At 45.0% G+C, this 22,387-nt stretch overlaps 1 protein-coding gene across 1 annotated transcript in view; it reads right to left on the bottom strand.

The window, feature by feature from the left end:
* MARCHF10 (membrane associated ring-CH-type finger 10) overlaps positions 1–18,933 on the bottom strand; it is a 102,679-nt gene extending 83,746 nt beyond the window's left edge. Inside the window, exons 1-2 of the mRNA XM_066364306.1 lie at positions 18,765–18,933; positions 11,760–11,866 (exon numbers count right to left, since the gene is read on the bottom strand). Of these exons, the coding sequence (XP_066220403.1) occupies positions 11,760–11,866; positions 18,765–18,780 (123 nt within the window). The 5' untranslated portion in view covers positions 18,781–18,933. The remainder of the gene's footprint in view (positions 1–11,759; positions 11,867–18,764) is intronic.
* Between the last annotated feature and the right edge of the window lie 3,454 nt (positions 18,934–22,387).

Raw genomic sequence — 22,387 nt, 5'->3', positions numbered from 1 at the left:
TAAGGTGCTGCAACAAAGAATTGATGCTTCTCATCTCTCTCCCTTCTTGTCTGGTCTGTCTATCACTATCTGTCCCTCCCTCTGTCTGTCTCTCTCTATCTTTGTCACACACACACACACACACACACACACACACACACACACACAATAATAATAATAAATTTTAAAGCTTTTTATTTGTTTATTAGAGAGAGAAAGAAAGACAGACAGGAAGGGAGAGAGATAAGAAGCATTAACTTGCCCCTGGCCAGTTGGCTCAGCAGTAGAGCATTGGCCCAGTGTGTGGAAGTCCCAGGTTCAATTTCCACTCAGGGCACACAGGAGAAGTGACCATCTGCTTCTCCACCCCTCCCCTTCTCCCTTCTCTTCTCTCTCTCTCACTCACTCTTTCTTCCCCTCCCACAGCCATGGCTTGGTTGGAGCAAGTTGGACCCGGGTGCTGAAGATGGCTCCATGGCCTCGCCTCATGCACTAAAATATCTCAATTGCTGAGCAACATAGCAACAGCAGAGCATCACCCTATAGGGGGCTTGCCTGGTAGATCCCAATCCGGTCACATGGGGGAGTCTGTATCTCTGCCTCTCAGCTTCTCACTTAAGGGGGGGAAGAGAAGTATCATCTCATAGTTGTGGCACTTTAGTTGTTCATTGATTACTTCTCATACATGCCTTGATGGGGATGAGGGGTTGGGGGAGGTCTCCACTGGAACCAGTGACACCTTGCTTAAGCCAGCAACCTTGGGCTCAAACCAGGGACTCCGCACTCAAGTTGGGGACTCTTCACTCAAGCTGGTGACCTCAGGGTTTTGAACTTGGAACCTCAGTGTCCCAGGTCAACACTCTATTCACTGAGTCACCACTGGTCACACCAAAAACAATTTTTCTTTTTAGGTGAGAGGAGGGGAGATAGTGAGGCAGACTGCCACATGTACCCTGACCAGTATCCATCCACCCAACAACCCCATCTGGGCTGATGATGGAGTACCAACCTATTTTTAGCACCTGAGGCTGATGCACTCCAATGGAGTTATCCTCAGTGCCCAGGGCCACGCTTGAACCAGTTGAGCCACTGGCTATGGAGACAGAGAGGGAAAGGAGGGAGGAGGGAGAGGGGAGAAGCAGATGGTTGCTTCTCCTGTGTGCCCTGGCTGGAAACTGAACCCAGGATATCCATATGCCAGGCTGACACTCTGTCCACTGAGCCACCAGCCATGACCATTTTTAAAAAATAAACAAAAATTTCTCCGAACAAACCCAAGAATATCATGTGTTATGGGGATTTCAATGGATAATTTAAATACCCCTCAAAGAGTAAAACTTCTTGGAGCATTTCTAAACTTGTAGAACCAGTGACTGAATTCATCATTGCCCTGACTGAGCCAAATTATTCACTGTCATATTAGAGAAAGGGGTGTGAAGACCAACAGAATTGTTTCTAATCTGGGCCTGACATGTCCGCCTTCCTGGTTGTGTTGATAAAGAAAAGATTTCTTCAGTATTTTTTCACTTCTGTTGGAAAAGTACTTCCTTTATGTAGAAGGACTTGCCAGGCTTTCCTGCCATGGGAAAGCCTAATATTATTGCTACAAGGTTAAGAGTAGAAACGACCTGATATTAACCAAATGTTTCCCATTTTAAAAACCGACTCAGTTATACTGTGCTTCACAACTGAGTTGCAGGGGAAGTGCTGGTTCCCAGGCGTATGCAGGGCAGCCCGTTGGTCACCTGCTGCAAGTGGGATCCTGGCTTCCCAAGAGAAATGTGCAGTTTCACCCGCCTTGCTTGGAAAAGAACACTCCAAAAATGGTTTTGTTTTTTTTTTTTTTTCTATTTCACAATTAATCTTACTTCCAAAAACTATTTCATATAGATGGTGAGTCGTTGTCATAAATCCTGAGCAGTGTTTGTTTTCATAAATAATTTAAACAAGAATACTCAAAAAATACTAGACAGTAACTATAATGAATAAGCACCGAAGAGAGTTAGCTGGAGAGCTGAGTAAAGTTTAGCTAAGCACAGGCCTCTCTTCTTCTTAATTCTTACCATGACTTGGGATGGGAACCCCTGTCTGAGAGGAGCCTCTTCAAGGCATTGTTTCTTTCTTTTTTTTTTTTTTTTTTTTTGCATTTTTCTGAAGCTGAAAACGGAGGGAGACAGTCAGGCAGACTCCCACATGCGCCCGACCAGGATCCACCCGGCACACCCACCAGGGGCAACGCTCTGCCCACCAGGGGGCGATGCTCTGCCCCTCCGGGGCGTCGCTCTGCCGAGACCAGAGCCACTCTAGCGCCTGGGGCAGAGGCCAAGGAGCCATCCCCAGCGCCTGGGCCATCTTTGCTCCAATGAAGCCTTGGCTGCGGGAAGAGAGAGACAGAGAGAAAGGGGGGGGGTGGAGAAGCAAATGGGCGCTTCTCCTATGTGCCCTGGCCGGGAATCGAACCCGGGTCCCCCGCACGCCAGGCCGATGCTCTACCGCTGAGCCAACTGGCCAGGGCCTCAAGGCATTGTTTCCTGAGGTGGCAGATGTCTGTGCTATCCTAACCTACTGGTATCAAAGGAGCAAGAAAATGCTGATGGGCTGAAAGTGGAGTGAAGGAGCCCATCTTAGCAAATGCTCGCAGGGCCCAGGCAGATTTTGTGGGATGAACAGAATTCTTGTGGGCTGAGTGTTTTTTTTTCAAAATTCTCTCCAAGAATGCATGTGACTGAAATATTTCTTTACCAAAAGAGGACGAGGAATAGAATGGTTTGCAATGTTGGAAAAAAAAATTCCCCCCTCTGGTTCCTTATCCCTTCTCTTGTAGAGAACAAAACCAGTGGCAAGGTAGGTACTTCCAATTTTTAAATTTTGATCCAGCTAAGCAATCTTTCTATATAAATCAAACATTAATTCTGTCAAAGTCATAGCTCTGCTAAAGAGAAGGAACAGAGGGACCAAGCCAAGTCCAGGCCTCCCAGGGGCTAGTTTTTCTATTATTTGTAAATGTCAATGATTTTTTGTTGTCGTAACTGATACTGATGTTATTTCTACACTGGGGGTCCTGAAGTGACAGGGGCAGAGGATGGGGAGGAGGAATGGACTTGTAATTCACAGTCACCAGGGGCTCCCCTTATCCTGGGACTTCCATATTTTTCCCTTTCAAATTTACATGCCTGGAGCTAGATTGCTATAAATAAGTTTCTGTTCATGCGACATTACTGGCTGAGGGCAGTCTTGACACTGAAGGTGTGTCAGGTAACTTCTTATTCCTTCCTTCTGGGGGCGAGGAGATTGGGGCTTCCTCCTTCACTCTTCCTTGTACACCCTCCCCCAGGCCCATCCCCCACTACAGCTCGTGCAGCCAGGCTGCCTTCTGTGCCGAAGCTACCACTGTGGGGGCAGAATATAGAAGGTGCGTATATGCCTGTGGGGGATGACGTGGGGTTTGTGACTCATTGTAACTCAATCCTGGTAAACACGACAGGCCCCAGCTCCTCCACTTTCTAGCATCGTGACCTTGGCGGAGCTGACTAACTCCATTGATTCTCCCTCCCCTCATCTGTGAGAGGAGATGTGAGATGCCCTGTGCTGCAGAGTGTTGGGGGGCCCAAGGCACTGTTGGTCAGAAGCATAGCAGAGGGACTGGCTCATGGTGAGTATCTCATGAAAGACACTCATCATTGTCACCATCACCATTATTATAAGAATTTTCATTGTTTCCAATCCCATTTCTTGGTTTACTTCCGTTTCTAAAAGTCAGTCTTTGCCATATACTGTGACTCTGATCTTGGTCACAGAAGAAGAAAGACTCTTTTTGTCCAGGCTTGAGGGTCATCCTTGTTTCCCTGCCCTGAAAGTGTGTTTTCTAAGCCCATTCTTCCCTCAGCAGTCAACTAAGGAGATCCTGTTCTAGTCACTCCGGGGTCTCTCTGTAAACTACTTTTTCTTCAGCATTACAGCTTTCTGAGTCAACAGTGATGCTCAAAGCTTCTTCTTCTTTTTTTAATTAGCAATTAGGTCTTTTACTCGGGTTCCTAGTGCCTTAAGAAGCCATTGGTGTACTGCAGGAACACTTCCAAGCCTCATAGTCATGGCACAAAATCATCCTAAGACCCAAATCCACATCTCAGTCAACAATGGCCCTGTCAAAGTTATTGTTTGTCAAACTCCACAAGTGTTTTGGGAAGTGGCAATTGCCATTGCCTTCAATAGGTTCTTTTTTTTTTTTTTTTTTTTGTATTTTTCTGAAGCTGGAAACGGGGAGAGACAGTCTGACAGACTCCCGCATGCGCCCGACCGGGATCCACCCGGCACGCCCACCAGGGGCGACGCTCTGCCCACCTGGGGGCGATGCTCTGCCCCTCCGGGGGATCGCTCTGCCGCGACCAGAGCCACTCTAGCGCCTGGGGCAGAGGCCAAGGAGCCATCCCCAGTGCCCGGGCCATCTTTGCTCCAATGGAGCCTCGCTGCGGGAGGGGAAGAGAGAGACAGAGAGAAAGGAGGGGTGTGGGGGTGGAGAAGCAAATGGGCGCTTCTCCTGTGTGCCCTGGCTGGGAATCGAACCCAGGACTTCTTCACGCCAGGCCGACGCTCTACCGCTGAGCCAACCGGCCAGGGCCCAATAGGTTCGTTTTTGTTGCTGTTCTTATGATCTAACATACATAATCCAGAGTTTGGGGCTTTAATGATCACTGGTGACATTCATTCATTTTGAGAGGTTAAGTAATCAAAAGTGTAAAAACAGTGTGACATGACATTCCTCTTCAATGAATTAATATTCCTGTTCTAGCTGAGAAGAGTAGAGGAACACATACCCCATAGCACAGAACCACCCCCATTCCGTTGGGAAAAAAAGTTGAATTATCTCCATTCCCATAACCTTCTGAGTGGACAGTCCAAACTCTCACTATCTGGCATAGTCACCTAGCATGTCCTTGAACAAGTTTATATCATCGTATTCAGTGTTTGATCAGCACGTGTAGGAATTAGGCTGAATAATTGACACACAGTAGGACCCATTTGAACATATTTGATAGATTATGAAAAATCATTCTGAAATGCCAAGCGTAATCCTTCTCTCCAGCTTTCAGTAGACATCAATGGCTAAATTCTGCCTTAAGTTACATAAACACAGCCCTGGCCGGTTGGCTCAGCGGTAGAGCGTCAGCCTGGCGTGCGGGGCACCCGGGTTCGATTCCCAGCCAGGGCACATAGGAGAAGCGCCCATTTGCTTCTCCACCCCCCCTCCTTCCTCTCTGTCTCTCTCTTCCCCTCCCGCAGCTGAGGCTCCATTGGAGCAAAGATGGCCCGGGCGCTGGGGATGGCTCCTTGGCCTCTGCCCCAGGCGCTAGAGTGGCTCTGGTCGCGGCAGAGCGACCCCCCCCCCCCGGAGGGGCAGAGCATCGCCTCCTGGTGGGCAGAGTGTCGCCCCTGGTGGGCGTGCCAGGTGGATCCTGGTCGGGCGCATGCAGGAGTCTGTCTGACTGTCTCTCCCCGTTTCCAGCTTAAGAAAAATACAAAAAAAAAAAAAAAAGTTACATAAACACATTTGACCAAAAGAAGAAGGAAGGGAAAAAGCTATGCAGCATGAACATCCTTGAAGAAATAGAGCCAAATTCTGAGATGGCATATAATTATGTACTAGTTACCAGATTCTGAAATAGCATGTAATATGCCAAATAGATGTTTATTTCCTCTTGTGTTTTCAAAAGGGTCCCACCCAACCACTGAAAGGAGTAGCATCAAAATAACTCAGGGTAGGTTTAGCCCTCCCCTCCTGCTGCTAGCACACAGACCTGCACAGGCACTGCTAATTTGGTGCATACCAACCCTTAGCATATTTTAGGAAGTAGCAGGAATAGTGTATGCAGGAGGTTTCTAAGGGCTTCAATTTGAGCCAGTTCATTAAAGGCAAGTAAAGCACAGGAAGGAATGTGTGGCAAATGTATATGATTTGGGAGTCATATCTAGTTATTAGGTCTTACACTATTTGTACACCCAGAAATGGAGACTCCCTAGTGTCCATGCAGATCACTGCCCTGTGAGAGAAAGGTGGGATTTCTACAAGTAACTGACCAAGTTCACCAATGACCCAGGGGTTCAATATCTACCCAATACAAAGTTTATTTCCTCTTGTGTTTTCTACCTTACTAAATTATCTAAATACACATGGGTCATATATGGACCAAGTTATTGAAAGGTCATTAAAGTCATGCAATTGATTCTTAACCCCCTCTTTTAAATCCTTTCTGGAATAAGGCAATGGATTAAATAATCTAAGTAACTCATGTGGTTCCCTTTAAAAGTAGTTTCTGTGGGTTGCTATATACTTACTTCAACAATATTCAGAACACCTTATAGACACCTGATTTATTTTTTGCAGACCTTGTGGTGAGTGGCTTTGAAAATGCTCCCTGAGGGTGGATTTGACTTATAGGAATAGTTACAAGTCTTTTGGATCTAAGTCTGTAAACAGTTGGTGGTCAAGTTAAGTAACACTGGCTCTCATCTGTGACAAGGTGTTTGATTCAACAGAGAAGAATAAGATCCCGCCCCTGCCCTTGAGAAGCTGTGGTCCAGTTTGGGAGAAAGTCACACAAAAGACATTGCTCACATTTATTATGAGCAATATGAAGGAGGTGTGAAAGGGTGCTAAGGTGTTGGAGTGACGGAAATGTTCTAAAATCGATGATGGTAGGCCCTGGCCAGTTGGCTCAGTGGTACAGCATCAGCCTGGTGTGCAGGAGTCCCGGGTTCAATTCCCGGCCAGGGCACACAGAAGTGCCCATCTGCTTCTTCACCCCTCCCCCTCTCCTTCCTCTCTGTCTCTCTCTTCCCCTCCTGCAGCCAAGGCTCCATTGGAGCAAAGTTGGCCCGGGCACTGAGGATGGCTTGTGGCCTCTGCCTCAGGTGCTAGAATGGCTCTGGATGCAACAGAGCAGCGCCCCAGATGGGCAGAGCATCGCCCCCTGGTGGGCATGCCGAGTGGATCCCGGTTGGGCGCATGCAGGAATCTGTCTGACTGCCTCCCCACTTCCAACTTCAGAAAAATATTAAAAAAATAATAATAATAAAAACAAATAAAAAAATGGAAATAAAATTGATGATGGTGATGTCTTAAATTTGGCAAATTTACTAAGAGTTATTAAATTATGCACTTCAAACAGGTGAATTTTATAGTATGTAAATTATGCCTTATTATAGTTGTTTTTTTTTTTTTTTTTAAATAAAAGGTGTGATAGGAGTTCCCTCTGGTTCTAAATTAAAACTGGGGTCCTCACCATCCTGGTTAAGAGAATAAAATAGTGAAGAAGAAGAGGTTGGAGACGTGGTTGAGGTTAGGCTGTCTTGCTGTGGTTCTTGGGCCTTGGACCCGACCTTAAATGAAAAGAACAACCGAAGGTTTCCTTGCATTCCAATGGCATAGTCAAATTCATATTTTAGATGGATTTCAAGAAAAGAAGACTGGAGGCAAGGAGATGGTGAAAAGGATATTGTAATAGTGTTAGAGAGAAACTACAGAGGCTGAAACCTGGGTAGTGGCAACAAGATAAAGGGGAAGACACAAGGTCATGAGCTTTTTTGTAAACTTGCCAGGACGTGGTGACTGGTGTGATGTGGGTGGTGACGGAGAAGGAGGAGTCAGGGAAGGCTGAGGTCACTATCATCAGACAGAGAATACAGTGGGAGGCAGGAGGAAGGACATGTGGAGTGCAACTGTGGCCCTGCCGAATTTGAGGTTCCTATGTGACACTCAGACGGAAATGTACAACAGCGAGTGTGCATCTGATTTGAAGACTCAGAATATGAGTGGTGGTTAAAAACATAGGAGGGGATGAGATGAGTTATGGAGACCTTGGGAATTAGAGTAAAATTGGGTGGAGGATGGAAAACTGGGAGAATTAACATTTGAGGGGCAGAGAAAAGAATGTGAGAGAAACAGAGGGAAAACCAGGAGAACTTGACATCAGAAAGCCAAAGGAGTACAGCTTCTAGAAGAAAGCTGCAATAGTGTCAGATGTAGATCAAACTGCAGAAACAGAGACTAAAAAGTTATCCACTGAACTTGGCTCTGGGCGAGAACAGTTTCAGGGTCATGGAGGTGACAGCCAGGTTGCAGTGGGTTAGGGAATGAATGGGAGGAGAGGAAGAAGAGATAGAAATGTAGCTGACTATTTGGGGACATCTGGAGACTGGAAAGTGCCAGGGCTGTGGCTAGAAGAGGACACATGGTCCACGGGCAGCTTTGTTTTGTTCTTAGAATGGAGGGACTTGAGCATGTTTGTAGGCTGAGTCAGTAAGAAGGGACACTTCAAAGACACAGGAGAGGTCTGTGGATGAAGAAGGCTGGACACAGAGGGCTATGGACCAAGATCTCAGGCTGAGCACTAACACGGAGAGTGTTACCTCACCTCACGGAACTTGAGGGCTAGATGGGTGTGTAGCCAGATGGAAAGGGAGGTGTTGAGTAGCCTCCCACCTGATGGCCTTGGGTTCATTGTTTTGTTTCATGTGTGTGTAAAGAAGGAAGAGAAATTCTTTGTTGAAAGTATGGGGATTAGAGCTTTGAAAAAAGAAGAGGTTTAAAATAGTGGTGATATCAGAGGGAGCTGATGGACAAGTGAACATACTGAAGTGAGTCATCTTGCATTCCTTTCTTTCTCTCATTCCCCCTCTCCAGCTATCAGCAAGATGTCTGTGCTGCATGTTTTCTGGGTCAGGCCACTTCTTGCCATGTCTACTCCTACCACCCTGGCCCAAGCCAGCAGAATTTCTCTTCTAAATTCGGATTGTAGTTTCTTTACTCATTTTTCTGCTGCTTCTCTTGCTCTTTTCAGACCATTCTACCTGTGGTGGGATTCAAATCATTTAACAACTGGTTCTCTGCCCTAATGACTGTTTGAAGCATAAAAAAAAAAAGATGTATGAAAAGGTAATTCATTATTTCATACATTTAAAACTTGAAATAATAACAATAAAAGAGGCCCTGGCCGGTTTGCTCAGTGGTAGAGCGTTGGCCTGGCATGTGGAAGTCCTGGGTTCGATTCCTGGCCAGGGCACACAGGAGAAGCGCCCATCTGCTTCTCCGCCCCTCCCCCTCTCCTTCCTCTCTGTCTCTCTCTTCCCCTCTTGCAGCCAGGGCTCCATTGGAACAAAGTTGGCCCGGGCGCTGAGGATGGCTCCATGGCTTCCGCCTCAGGCGCTAGAATGGCTCTGATTGCAGTGGAGCAATGCCTCAGAGGGCCGAGCATCGCCCCCTGGTGGGCATGCTGGGTGGATCCTGGTTGGGAGCATGTGGGAGTCTGCCTGCCTCCCCCGCTGCACCCCCTCCCCACTTCTCACTTTGGAAAAATACAAGAAAAAAAAGAACAATAAAAGAGCTTCTTACCCCTCGGTTGTTTGGCACTCTTCCTCTTTACATTATATGTTTGTTTACTGAAGTAACAAACATGAGGGAATTAAAATGTAATATTTCATCAAAGGTATAATGAGTTTTATGAAATGAATAAATAGTTCCATCAATTTTTTTTTTCACCTATGAATGGAGTGAACATTGCTACAGGTGCTTAGACTATACTGTTGCACAGATGAACGTTTAAAAAGAGTAAGGAATGTAAATTTGTGTTTTCCACATTGGGCAGCTGCCCAGGTGCCCACCTTAGAGAGAACCCTGAATACAAGTGCCATTTTAACAACCAGTTTGCCAAACTCAACAAAAACTTAGGTATTGGTTCTGCTGAACCAGTGTGAATTGGCTGAATCCCACCACTGGTTTCTCCACACAACAACCAGAGAGATCTTTTAAAAATGTAGATCATACCACTCCCCTGCTTAAAATCATCTAACAATTCTCACTGTGATGAGAATAAGCTCCAAATACTATTTTTCGTCCTGGAAACACTACCTGGCTCTGTCTACCTCTCCCACACTCATGTTTGGTCAGTGTGTTTCAGCCACTCTGGCCTTCTTTTGTTTCCTCCAATGCTCCAAGGTAGTTCCTGTCTCAGGGCCTTTGCACTTGCTTTCCTTCTGCTCAGGATGTTCTGGCTGTCTCTTTCTTATCATTTACTTGCACAGCCAAAGTCACTTCCTCAAAGAGGACTTCCCTGTCAGTTTAAAGAAGCGTCACCCTTACTTCCATTACCTTTGTTTTATCTGCCTCATTATATTAATCAGTAACTAAAGTGATCTTACTTATTTATTTACTTTGCATGTTGTTTGCTTCTTACTTCTAGAATAAGAACTCCGGGAGAAAGAGGACTTTGTTCAGGACATAGTAGGAACTTAAGTATTATTATTATAAGGACAGTGTTGAAAGTGTCCTTATTAATAAGGACAGTGTTGAAAGCCCAATAGAGATTAGAGCAGTGGTCCCCAACCTTTTTTGGGCCACGGACCGGTTTAATGTCAGAAAATATTTTCACGGACCGGCCTTTAGGGTGGGATGGATAAATGTATCACGTGACCGAGATAAGCGTCAAGAGTGAGTCTTAGATGGATGTAACAGAGGGAATCTGGTCATTTTCTAAAAATAAAACATCATTCAGACTTAATATAAATAAAATGGAAATAATGTAAGTTATTTATTCTTTCTCTGTGGATCGGTACCAAATGGCCCACGGACCGGTACCGGTCCACGGCCCGAGGGTTGGGGACCACTGGATTAGAGAATAAAACTGCAGTGGCTCCAAGTCACACACAGTTGTGTGATTTTTTTTTTCCAACAGAGACCATAAAATAAGATTGATTATCTTATGTGCCTGTTCTGAAGACAGTTTCAAACAAGTATTTTAAACCATGGGCTGGGCAGCAGAGGTGCCTTTGTGAAAAGTAGATGCACTCCCAGCATGACCAGTTCAAATGTTTATGTTTTCACTTATTGTATAGAAATTCACTCAATTTTATAGTCTTACAGGTGTGTTGCCAAGTTGTGGGAGAATTTTGCTGACTCCATTTCCAGCCCCAAAGTTCATCTGTGTTATACAGGTGAAACCAGGTTATCGAGATCAGTCTGGTTTCCTTGGTGACCCGGGAGGTTCAGTTATATTTGAAATTGCTAAGGTGGAGAAAAACCTGATAATGGCAGTTCTGTGATTTCCTTAGGGAAGGAAGACTTTTTGATCTTTAGGTGAGGCTGAGGACATGCCTTCTTGGTTGGTGAGGGTTGACTTCCGGGCCAGCAGCCTGAATGACACTTTCTAAGTGATCCCAGATTCCCACATGCCCGTCTGGCAAGCCTGTCCTAGCCAGCTCTGGGTAATTGCATCCCGGTTCCTCAGGCTCTCTGTGGATTTTGTTTTTGCACACAAACACTGTAACTAGGGTGATGAATAGTTAGCTTATTGTGGAATGTGCTCACCACCTTTCTTCTGGCAGGATGACTACAAAGGTCCATGGCATTTTATAGATGGATGGCAGGGCAACCCAGTTTACCCCTGCATGTCTTTTTCCTTGATTGCTGGTTTGTAGAGCTTAAGCCCTAATGCCATTTGTTGACAAAGTCTGTGTGCCAAGCTCTGTGCTAAATACTTTAAAAAGGGTTAGCTCATTTCTTTTCATGACAATATTATGAGGTGGGTACTATTATTATCCCCATTTTACAGATGAGGAAACTGAGACTCAGAGGTCAAGTGGTTTTCCATGGTCATACAGCCTGCAAGTGCTGGGGTTTGGATTTTAGAAAACTACTGCTGTTTATCATATCGTGATACTGAGTATGCTGAGTTCTCTCATAATATTGTAAGTGAAAGTGGAAGATAACTCACGTTTTCTGAAATTACCTGATATTCAGACTCTACCTTGTGCTGCATGTCCCGCAGATATTGAATGTCACTGAGGAACGTCTGTCTGTCCCTTGCTTCATGAAACATGATTCTTAATCCCTGACCTGCATATAAAAGATAAATAAACATGCTGTGGTAGAATCCTTTGTTACTTTGCCATATTATACTTAGTATAATTGCGCTTATTCTCTTTATTAATCTAATTTCCACTGTTTGAAGGGCACAAATACTACTTTCAGACTGAAGGGACTCTTTGTGTGGGTGTCAATGCCTTTACACCCCTCCTGTGCCAGGCATAAATAATGCAGCCATCAGCCGGCTGGCTTCAGTGATCCTGTCCTGGTTAGTCACAGGGAGTTAGGTTGACAGACACCTGATTCAGAAGCAGGTCTACAACATGAAAAATAAAAAGAAAGAAAACCCAAGAAGCTAGCTAAATTATCAATGACTATTATTCCACCCCTATGCCAACCGAGGCACTGTGCTGGGCACCAGGATATAGCAGTCAGCAAGATGAACATGGAAAAAAAAAATGAACATAGGTCCTTCCTTTGTGGTGCTTATGGCCTAGAGTGAGAAGACTGACACTGAACAAGTGAACCATGATTGTGATCAGTGCTATGGAGATGTCTGGGTTTTTTGGGTTTTTTTTGTATTTTTCTGAAGTTGGAAATGAGGAGGCAGTCAGACTTGGGCAACCGGGGTCCACCCAGCATGCCCACCAGGGGGCGATGCTCTGCCCATCTGGGGCATTGCTCTGTTGCAACCAGAGCCATTGTAGCACCTGAGGCAGAGGCCATGGAGCCATCCTCAGCACCAGGGCCAACTTTGCTCCAATGGAGCCTTGGCTGCGGGAGGGGAAGAGAGAGACAGAGAGGAAGGAGAGGGGGAGGGGTGGAGAAGCAGATGGGTGCCTCTCCTGTGTGCCCTGGCCAGGAATCGAACCTGGGACTCCTGCACGCCAGGCCGATGCTCTACCACTGAGCCAACTGGCCAGGGTGGGGTTTTTTGAGTAAGTGGTATCAGAGGAGGAAATAACCTGATTTGGGAGGCCAGGTTTTCCTTAGGAAATGACACTGTGTTTGCTGAGGAGTAAGCCAGGCAAGAAGTGGAACAGAAAGCATCTTGGATAGAAAGGAAAGCAGGTACAGAAGCTTCAGGGCAGGAAGGGGCTGGTGCGGCTGAGAACCAGGAGGATCAGTGCAGTTGGAGCAGAGAGACAGGGCAGAACAGCACCAAAGGGCTGGAAGGTGGGCGGGGCCAGCTCATGTGGGTGGAGCCTTGAAGCTCATGATGAGAAGAGCCATAAAAAGACACCAAAAGGTTCCAAGCTGGGGAGTAGATGATTAGATTTGCGTTTTTAAAAGGTCCCTCCAGCTGTTATATGGAGAACAGATGGGGGGTGGAATAAAAATGGAAGTGGAAAGACCATTGGGAACATATTACAGTAATCTCGATGAGGTAAGATGGTGACCAGACTTGGGTAGCAAAAGTGGAGATGAGGACAAGGAGGTGGGGGAAGAGGGGCAGGAAGAGGAGGAAGATGAGATCACAGCTACTATTTATTGAGCCTTTGGAAGTTATAAGCATTTACACATATTAACTCATTCAAATCTTCATGACCACACTATGAAGCAGAAACTATATCTCTATTTTGCACATGAGAAAACTGAGGCACAAAGAGATTCAGTAACTTGCCTAAGGTTACAGAGATACTAAGTGCAAGAGTTGGGATTTGAACCCAGAGAGTCTCATACTAGTGCCCACCTGCAAACCATGAGGGATTCAGGGCTACTCAAAGAGAGAAAGTCATCAGGACTTGGTGATGACATGATGGGCCGGGAGAGGGATGTGTGAAGGAAGCTGCCCCAGTTACTGGCTCGAGCAGCCAGAGGTTAGTGCCAACATCCCCTTCAGAAAGGGAGGAGGAAGGAGAAGTAGGTTTGTGAAAAAGTAGCGTGTAGTTTCAAGTGCCGGGGGTACAGCAAATGGAGATGTCAAGTAAGTAGATGTAGGTGCTGATTAGAGAGGTAAATATGTAGGCATTGCTGGCATTTTGGGGGACAACTGAAATTGAAGGCAGAATGGGTACTGAAAAGAGGAGGACCCAGAACAAAACTCAGAGGAACACCAAAATTTAAGAAGAGGAAGCCAGAGAAACCTGCAAAGAAACCAGAGAGACAGGAGGAGAACCAGGTGGGTGGTTTCATAGATGCAGAGAAGAACGTGTTTCAAGAAGGAGGTTATTAATAACCTCGGTGAGAGCTGTTAGTGGAGTGACGAGGCTGAAGACAGATTGCAGTGGATTGCATCAATGAGAGGTAAGGAAGTAGAGACAACATTTTCAAGAAGTTTGGCTCTATTTGGTGTGACCTATGTGTATCACAAAGTTATTAAATGGCTCTGTTAATAATGAGTCTGCTAGATGGATGTTAACTAGACTTATTATGGTGATCATTTTGCAATATATAGAGGTATCAAATATTGCATTGTACACCTAAAACTAGTATAATGTTAAATGTCAATTATACCTCAATAAAAAAAATAATGAGTCTGTTAGACTTCATCTAGAAGGTCATCAAAGTTTCCACACTATTCCTGGTTATTGTCCAGTAAAGGTCTTTTATTTATTTGCACATGTATTTTTTTCTTCTTTTTCAAGTGAGAAGAGGGGAGATAAAGAGACAGACTCCCGCATGCACCTGAACTGGGATCCACCCGGCAACCCCTGTCTGTGGCTGATGGGGCCATACTTGCAACCGAGCTATTTTTAGTGCCTCAGGCAGAGACTCCACGGGGTCATCCAAAGCACCCAGGGCCCATGCACTCAACCCAATCAAGCTATAGCTGCAGGAGGGAAAGAAAAAGAGAGAGAGAAGGGGGAAGGGGAGGGGTGGAGAAGCCGATGATCGCCTTTCCTGTGTGCTCTGACTGGAAATTGAACCCAGGACATCCACATGCTGGGCCAATGCTCTACCGCTGACCCAACCGGCCAGGGTACTACAATACATGTATTTTTTAATGACTTCCATGTGACAGGTGCTTTCTAGGCTCTGGAAAACAGCAGGATAAGACAAAATTCCTGCCTCCAGGTGTCTGCATTCTGCCACTTTTCTTCCTCCCCTGGTTTTTCAGTTGTGTAGATATTGGCAGAATCAGCTGGCCCCTGACTCACGGTGAGCCAGTGTCTGGTCTTGTTGCTGTAAAATCTTTTCAGGTTTATCGTCTAGCCCTGAACTATAGGGATGACTCATGCTGGTCCTTCGGGGGTAATTTTACTTTAAGTATAGAAAATTGGTCTCTGAGAGTCGGCATCTAAAACTACAATCCTATAGGCAGTTCCATAATCTATGCTCAAAACATAAATCTCTGAGCATTTTAATAGTCATGTATGAGATTCTAGTTTAAAAGATTACTTTTAATGTTTCATATGAATTTGTGCCTATGTAAAAATGAAGTTCCTACCTTTTCAGAAAAGGACGGTGTTAAAACAGGCAGAAAGATGAAACCCTGATGCTACAGTTGGAAAGAGAAGCCTGCCTGAATATTAATCAAGTGAAGAACGTAAGGATTCATAATGAAAATATGTTAATGGTCACTGAAGAGGCACATCCCAGAGTGCACTTGGATGATACATCTTGGTGACAAATTTAACATAGTAAAGCCAGATAATCTATCCTGCTTCAATGCAGTGTTATTTTAAGGAGGCTTCTAAGTCAAGAGCCATGAAATAACTTTGTTAAAATAGATAGGAAATAACACTATTTGAATTACTTGCTAGGTTACCGCTGACTTCACAATCACCTACCAAATAAAGGATGTTCAAATTGCCTACAAAAGTCTTTTTTTCCTTCCATAAACTCTCTAAACTCTCTATTGCTATACTTTACCATAAAAATGAGTAGTTTGAAGCATCATGGTGCTACATGTGATTCCTTCTTTAAATACATCAATACTTTGTGAGGTTAACCAAGTACTACAGGCACCAAGGAAACGGATAGTTAGAAATAGAGCAAGGAGATGGTTGACCACCATTATTTAGGCAGACATTTTTCACACTTCTGAAGTGTCACTTGAACTTTATATTGTACTGCAGGTTTGAAAAACTGACCAGGATGAACAAGAAACAGAAATAACTCTATGGAAATAAATCCACATGAGATAATGCTTAATTCATGGATCTCCACACTGTAGGCCTACTCAACCAGATGGCCATTTGAAGCCAAAAATTTTTCCTCAGCAAATACAGACAGGTGGAAGGGGGGGAGAATGATGATAAAATGTGGGCAAAGCACATATTTCTAAAATAGCATCCTGTATTCACTTGTTTCTCACCTTTGAACTGCTTTTCAATTTAAAATCCACTCATGGTCATGCATGCTTCTGTTTTAAGTCTCTGGTGATAATGTATTGTGCCAAGTTTGTGCTTTAGAGATCAACGTAAGAAACTATTTTAAATTGGGAGGGAAAAGCAAAGGCGAAGGGAGTAGGAGGCCTGTGGGAAAGCAAGAGTGAGTGATCCTTCTTGTCCTCAAAATTCTACATATCTGTGAAATTTCAAAGAGGAATATTCTAAGAACTCGGTGACATATGTATTCCTCTCTAGTGTAAATTACCAATGAATTCAAACCAAATTTCCCTGACTAAGGAGAACAGAATCTGCAGAAATATTTTTCAGTTCTCTAAAAAATCCTATCTAGCCCTGGCTGGATAGCTTGGTTGGTTAGAGTGCCATCTCCATATGCAAAGGGTATAGGTTTGATCCCTGATCAGGGCATGTTACAGGAACAGATTGATGTTCCTGTCTCTCTCTTCCTCTCCCTCTCTTTCCTTCTCCCTCCCTTTATCTCTCTCTAAAATTAATAAATTTAAAATTTGTTTAAAAAATCATATCTATATCTAATCTGTTTCTGTGATTTCTGTTCTATAACCACATTTGTCAGAACTGATCTGAAGGAATTTCTTTTTACTAACAATCAAGCTATTTCACTATTTTCTTACTATGTTCTCATATTAGAAATGTCAACAGAGTAAGTATTTTATTAGTTTAGCAATTTTTTAAAAATGTAAATTTTGGCCCCTCTTTAGGCTGAACTTTCCTTTGAAACAAAATCTAAATGGCTATATTAATACATGACAATCGGTTTATAAAGTCCCTCTAAGATGTGCAAACTGCCAGTTATAAAAAAGTCATGAGGAACACAGCATAGGGAATATAATCAATAATATTTTAATAACTATGTATAGTGTCAGATGTGTATTAGACTTATTGGGCCGATCACTTCCTAACATACATAAATGTTTCATCACTGTGTTGTACACCTGAAACTAATATAATAGTGGATGTTAACTTTAATTGAAAAAAATATTTTTAATTAAGTAAGAGGCAGGGAGACAGAGCCAGACTCCCACATGCACCCTGACCACTGAGATCTACCCAGCAAGCCCCCTACCAGGCAATGCTCTGCCCCTCTCGGCAACTGAGCTATTTTAGCACCTGAGGCAAGGTCATGGAGGCATCCTTAGTGGCCAACTTGCTCAAAGCATTCCAGCATGGCTGCTGGAAGGGAAGGGGGGGAGGGGCTGGAGAAGCAAATGACCCTTCTCCAGTGTGCTCTGACCAGGAATCTAACCTGGGACTTCCACATGCGGGGCTGACGTTGTACTATTGAGCCAACCGGCCAGGGCTGAAAAATTTTAAAAATTATTTAAAAAATAAATTCCGGCCCTGGCCGGTTGGCTCAGCGGTAGAGCGTCGGCCTGGCGTGTGGAAGTCCCGGGTTCGATTCCCGGCCAGGGCACACAGGAGAAGCGCCCATTTGCTTCTCCACCCCTCCCCCTCCTTCCTCTCTGTCTCTCTTCCCCTCCGGCAGCGAGGCTCCATTGGAGCAAAGATGGCCCAGGCGCTGGGGATGGCTCCTTGGCCTCTGCCCCAGGCGCTAGAGTGGCTCTGGTCGTGGCAGAGCAACGCCCCGGAGGGGCAGAGCATCGTCCCCTGGTGGGCAGAGCGTCGCCCCCTGGTGGGCGTGCCGGGTAGATCCCGGTCGGGCGCATGCGGGAGTCTGTCTGACTGTCTCTCCCGGTTTCTAGCTTCAGAAAAATACAAAAAAAAAATAATAATAAATAAATAAATTCCTCCTTTTCCACAATTGGGTGCTTAGGATTCAAGAGACCTTATTCATTCTTTTACACAATTAATTTGTAATGACAGCTGTCTCAGAATTTGTTTAAACCTTAGCATCATGGTGCCATACGTGATTTCTTATTTAAATACATCAATACTTTGTGAGATTAAACAAAGATGTGTGACTCGGACCTAATTTGCCTCATACTCTGATACTGAGAGAATACTGTGACTGGAAAGAAAGAGGAGGAATTGGTAGTGGTTGGTGATCTGACTTGACCCTTTCAGTCAGTTTGGCTTAAGAAATCAAGGGCACGGCAAGGCGGGGCAGGTGGTGGAAGGAGGGCTGCTTGGGGGTGACTCTCCACTTCATTGTAAAACTGAAAGAGATGGACGGTCACATCAAGCCCAATAGGGAAATACTCAGCTTGCAACTGGGAAACTTCAGTGGGTGGGTGGTAACGTCACAGGCTTGACAAGCAATTCGACCTTCTCAGCAATAATAATGCAAATGATAATATCAACAATTTTGCACTCAGAGGCTGAGGGTCGTGCATATCTCTTCTGGACTGCAAACCAGGGCAATCTGCCAGCAAGTTAAGTAGGTGGGGGCAACCAGCTAGCAAATAAATGATCACAGTGTCCCCCAAACCTGTCCCTTAGAGCCAGAAAAAAAACAACAAAACAAAACAAACAAACAAAAACCCCCCAAAAACAGGCGCCGAGCCAGCAGGAGGGAGGAGTGGCCAGGCACCCAGGCTTCAGGCCTGATTTCCCCTCGGAATCGTTTTAGTCGGAAAGAGAAGCTGTACCCTTCCCCTCCCCTCACCTCCTCGGAGGACCAGAGGCCACTAGGGCTGGCGGGGCCCGGCCGTTACCTTGTGGGTCAGTCATTGATCCCCTGCGAGGAACTAAGAGGCCGAGGGGCGGGGCAGGTGGGCTGGTCCCGGGCGGAGGAGTCGCCCATCAATCGCGCAGGGGCCGTCCCTATTCTCCTCTTCCTCTTCCTCCTCCTCCTCTTTCCTCTCCGCTCCCTCTACCGGCCCCTCTTCCTCCTCCTTCTCCTCCCAGGCGGCTTTCTCTGCCCGCCTTTCTAGGGGTGGGGGCGGTGGGGGCGGCTCCCTGGCGTCCTCCCGTTTCCCTGGCAACTAGCCTCCTCCTTCCACGCGCCACTCTGGAGCTGGCGCGCTGGCGTGAGGGCAGAGTGGGGGCTGCGGCCGCGTGGTCCTGAGGAGGGACGTGGGCGCCCGCCGGTTGCCGTGGAAATGAGTGGGATGCAATTGCGAAGGCAAAGCGGGCGGAGGAGCGATGCTGAAGGAGGGAGGAGACGGACTGGCTTTGTCTTGATGTTCAAACCCAAACGTACAGATGGAGGCCTTCACTCCTGTCCTGAAAGCAGCGCTATGCTTTGTAAAGAAAGACTAGAAAACGAGAAAGGGAAATATTTTTAATTGACTAAAATAATATTATAGGCTGTACATAGGTAGAGGGAAAGACTGTGCAACACTGGAGTTCAAGCTGTGCAAGGGGGTCTCTGAAATGCTTGCTTCAACATAAAAGGGAAGACACAAGTGATTAAGGGCAGAAGAATCGAGATAAGAACCCAGTTATCTCCTGGTTATCAGTAATCTTGGCTGCCTTTTCCAAGAAAGGTTCTTAGAGAGTTAGAGCAGTGCCCACAGGGCCTCTCTCCACCAGGTTTGTTTGTGATTTTCATAGGCAAAGATGATTCTTCCATTTATTTTGCATACAGGGTGTGGCAAAAGTAGGTTTACAGTTGTGAGTACATGAAACAGTTTATTCTTTTATTATTATTTATTAATTATAGTATTATTTTCCAAACAAATAGCTATAAAGTAAACCTACTTTTGCCACATGCTGTATTTAGCCACTCAATTACTTGCCAACTGATATCAAGTTAGTGCAATTTTGATTGGGTAGAGATAGGGAAAAAGGAGATAGAAATCTTGGATCTTTTCATCAGTACCCAGAATCCCTAGGTGTCTGTGGTTTGGGGGTCTTCTCAGCACTCTGCGACATCCAGTTGGCAGCTGCGTCCTCTGCAGCATTGTACCCCTTTCTATTCTTATCACCACCACTCGAGTTTGGAGGTCCATGACTTCATAACTGAATTATTGTAAGGGCCTCCACACCACACCCTCAACCCTGTCTTCCACACCCTAACCCCACAATTTATACCTTATTCTGTAAGCAGCATAGATCTAATGTTGTTGGTCCCCCGCTGAAAAGCTTTCAAAGATTTTTCTACTTCTACTCTTGACCATGGCTTTCCCTCTGTGCTCCCCTAGTTTTCCTTTTTCAACACTTCTTCACTCATATTTCAGCCAGATGAGACCATGTAGAACACATTGAACATTCCTCTCTGCCTTCCCACCAACTTCTTTTTTTTAATTTTTATTCATTATAGAGAGGAGAGAGAGAGAGAGAGAGAGAGAGAGAGAGAGAAAGAAGGGGGGAGGAGCAGGAAGCATCAACTCCCATATGTGCCTTGACCAGGCAAGCCCAGGGTTTTGAACCGGCAACCTCAGTGTTTCCAGGTTGATGCTTTATCCACTGAGCCACCACAGGTCAGGCCACCCCACCAACTTCTAAGGCATCTCCCATGCTGGGCAGAATTCAAATAAAATGTACTTAGGTGAAGTCTTTGTTCTGAGCACTTTTTTTTAATTTTTACAGAGACAGAGAGAGTCAGAGAGAGGGATAGACAGGGACAGACAGGAACGGAGAGATGAGAAGCATTAACCATTAGTTTTTTGTTGCGCATTGCGACACCTTAGTTGTTCATTGATTGCTTTCTCATATGTGCCTTGACCACGGACCTTCAGCAGACAGAGTAACCCCTTGCTCGAGCCAGCGACCTTGGGCTCAAGCTGGTGAGCTTTTGCTCAAGCCAGATGAGCCCGCGCTCAAGCTGGTGACCTCGGAGTCTCAAACCTGGGTCCTCAGTATCCCAGTCCAACTCTCTATCCACTGCGCCATCGCCTGATCAGGCTGTTCTGAGCACTTTGTCACCCAACCTTCATTGGTCCACCATCACTTAGTATCTTATCACCTCAAGTAGCCCGTGTTCATTTCTCAGCTAGCTATCAAGTAATCTTTATTAAAGCATTAACTGGTAATTGAAGCATTAACCGGGAAGTACTAACTAAGACCTCTCCTCATGGTTTCTACCTTTCAAAAGAAGATGCTTAGAAATGCAAAATTTTTAAGACACACTCATTGAAACTATAATAGTGAAGTGATAGGTAGAGAGCTCATCTATTAGAGCTAGGATCCCTCTTAAATAAAAATAATTATAACAATTAATGAATAATAGAGGAGGAAGTTGAAGCCCAGATTAGGTAGAAGAGAAATGGCATGCCCAAAGACACTGGTAAGAAGCAGATCAGGGTTCAAAAGCAGAGCATCTCATTCCCAACTGCCTAATGTTGCTTACAGCAAAAAAAAAAGAAAAAAAAAAAAAGCATCTTGGTTCATATTAGGCCCAGATTTTTCTCCTTTCACTTCAAGATCTGTTTAAGGCCCTGGCCAGTTGGCTCAGTTGGTAGAGCATTGGCCTGACGTGTGGAAGTCCCAGGTTGGATTCCTGGTCAGGACACACAGGAGAAGTGACTATCTGCTTCTCCACCCTCCCCCTACTTCTCCTGCAGCCATGGCTCAAATGGCTCAAGCGGGTTGGCCCTAATCTCTGGGGATGGCTCCATGGCCTTGCTTCAGGTGCTGAAATGGCTTGGTTGCTGAGCAACAGAGTGGTGGCCCCAGATGAGCAGAGCATTACCCAGTAGGGGGCTGGTCAGGTGGATCCTGGTCAGGACGTATGCAGGAGTCTGTCTCTGCCTCCTTGCCTCTCACTTAATAAAAGGAAAATAATTTTAAAAGATGTTTAAAATAATACTCTTTACCTCAAAAGATTGCTGTAACGATTAAATGTGAGAAGGTAAACACAGCATTTAACTTCATACTTGGCATACACGAAACCCTCAATAATTGGTAGCTCTACTTTCTGAGGCCTATCTTAAGATTTTATTTAATGTATGTGAGTGTAAATGATAAATACTTAAAGATTTTTCAATAACAAGGTTTGGAGATACCACTTCACAGCTCAGTTTTAAACTCTTCTACATTTCAATTATCTCCAAAACTTAAGTTATTTGAAAAGGATTATGGTGCCCTTGAAAGAGGGTGAGAGTGCCAGAGGTCAACCTGTAAAAAGTTATTGAGCAACTCCAAGTTTAGTGTTTAATGAGTAAACTTGAGCTTGGTGTGTAAATTACAAGTAAGATTACCATCAGCATTGAAAAGCAAAGTGCTAAGGAAGATATATATATATATATATATATATATATATATATATATATATATATATTTTTTTTTTTTTTTTTTTTTACAGAGACCGAGAGAGAGTCAGAGAGAGGGATAGACAGGGACAGACAGGAACAGAGAGATGAGAAGCATCAACCATTAGTTTTTTGTTGCGCAT

Source organism: Saccopteryx leptura, chromosome 2 (assembly GCF_036850995.1).
Source record: "Saccopteryx leptura isolate mSacLep1 chromosome 2, mSacLep1_pri_phased_curated, whole genome shotgun sequence".
NCBI classification, from domain to species: Eukaryota; Metazoa; Chordata; class Mammalia; order Chiroptera; family Emballonuridae; genus Saccopteryx; species Saccopteryx leptura.
Note: the sequence above shows the minus strand (reverse complement) of the source record. Positions and strands in the feature narration are given on the sequence as shown.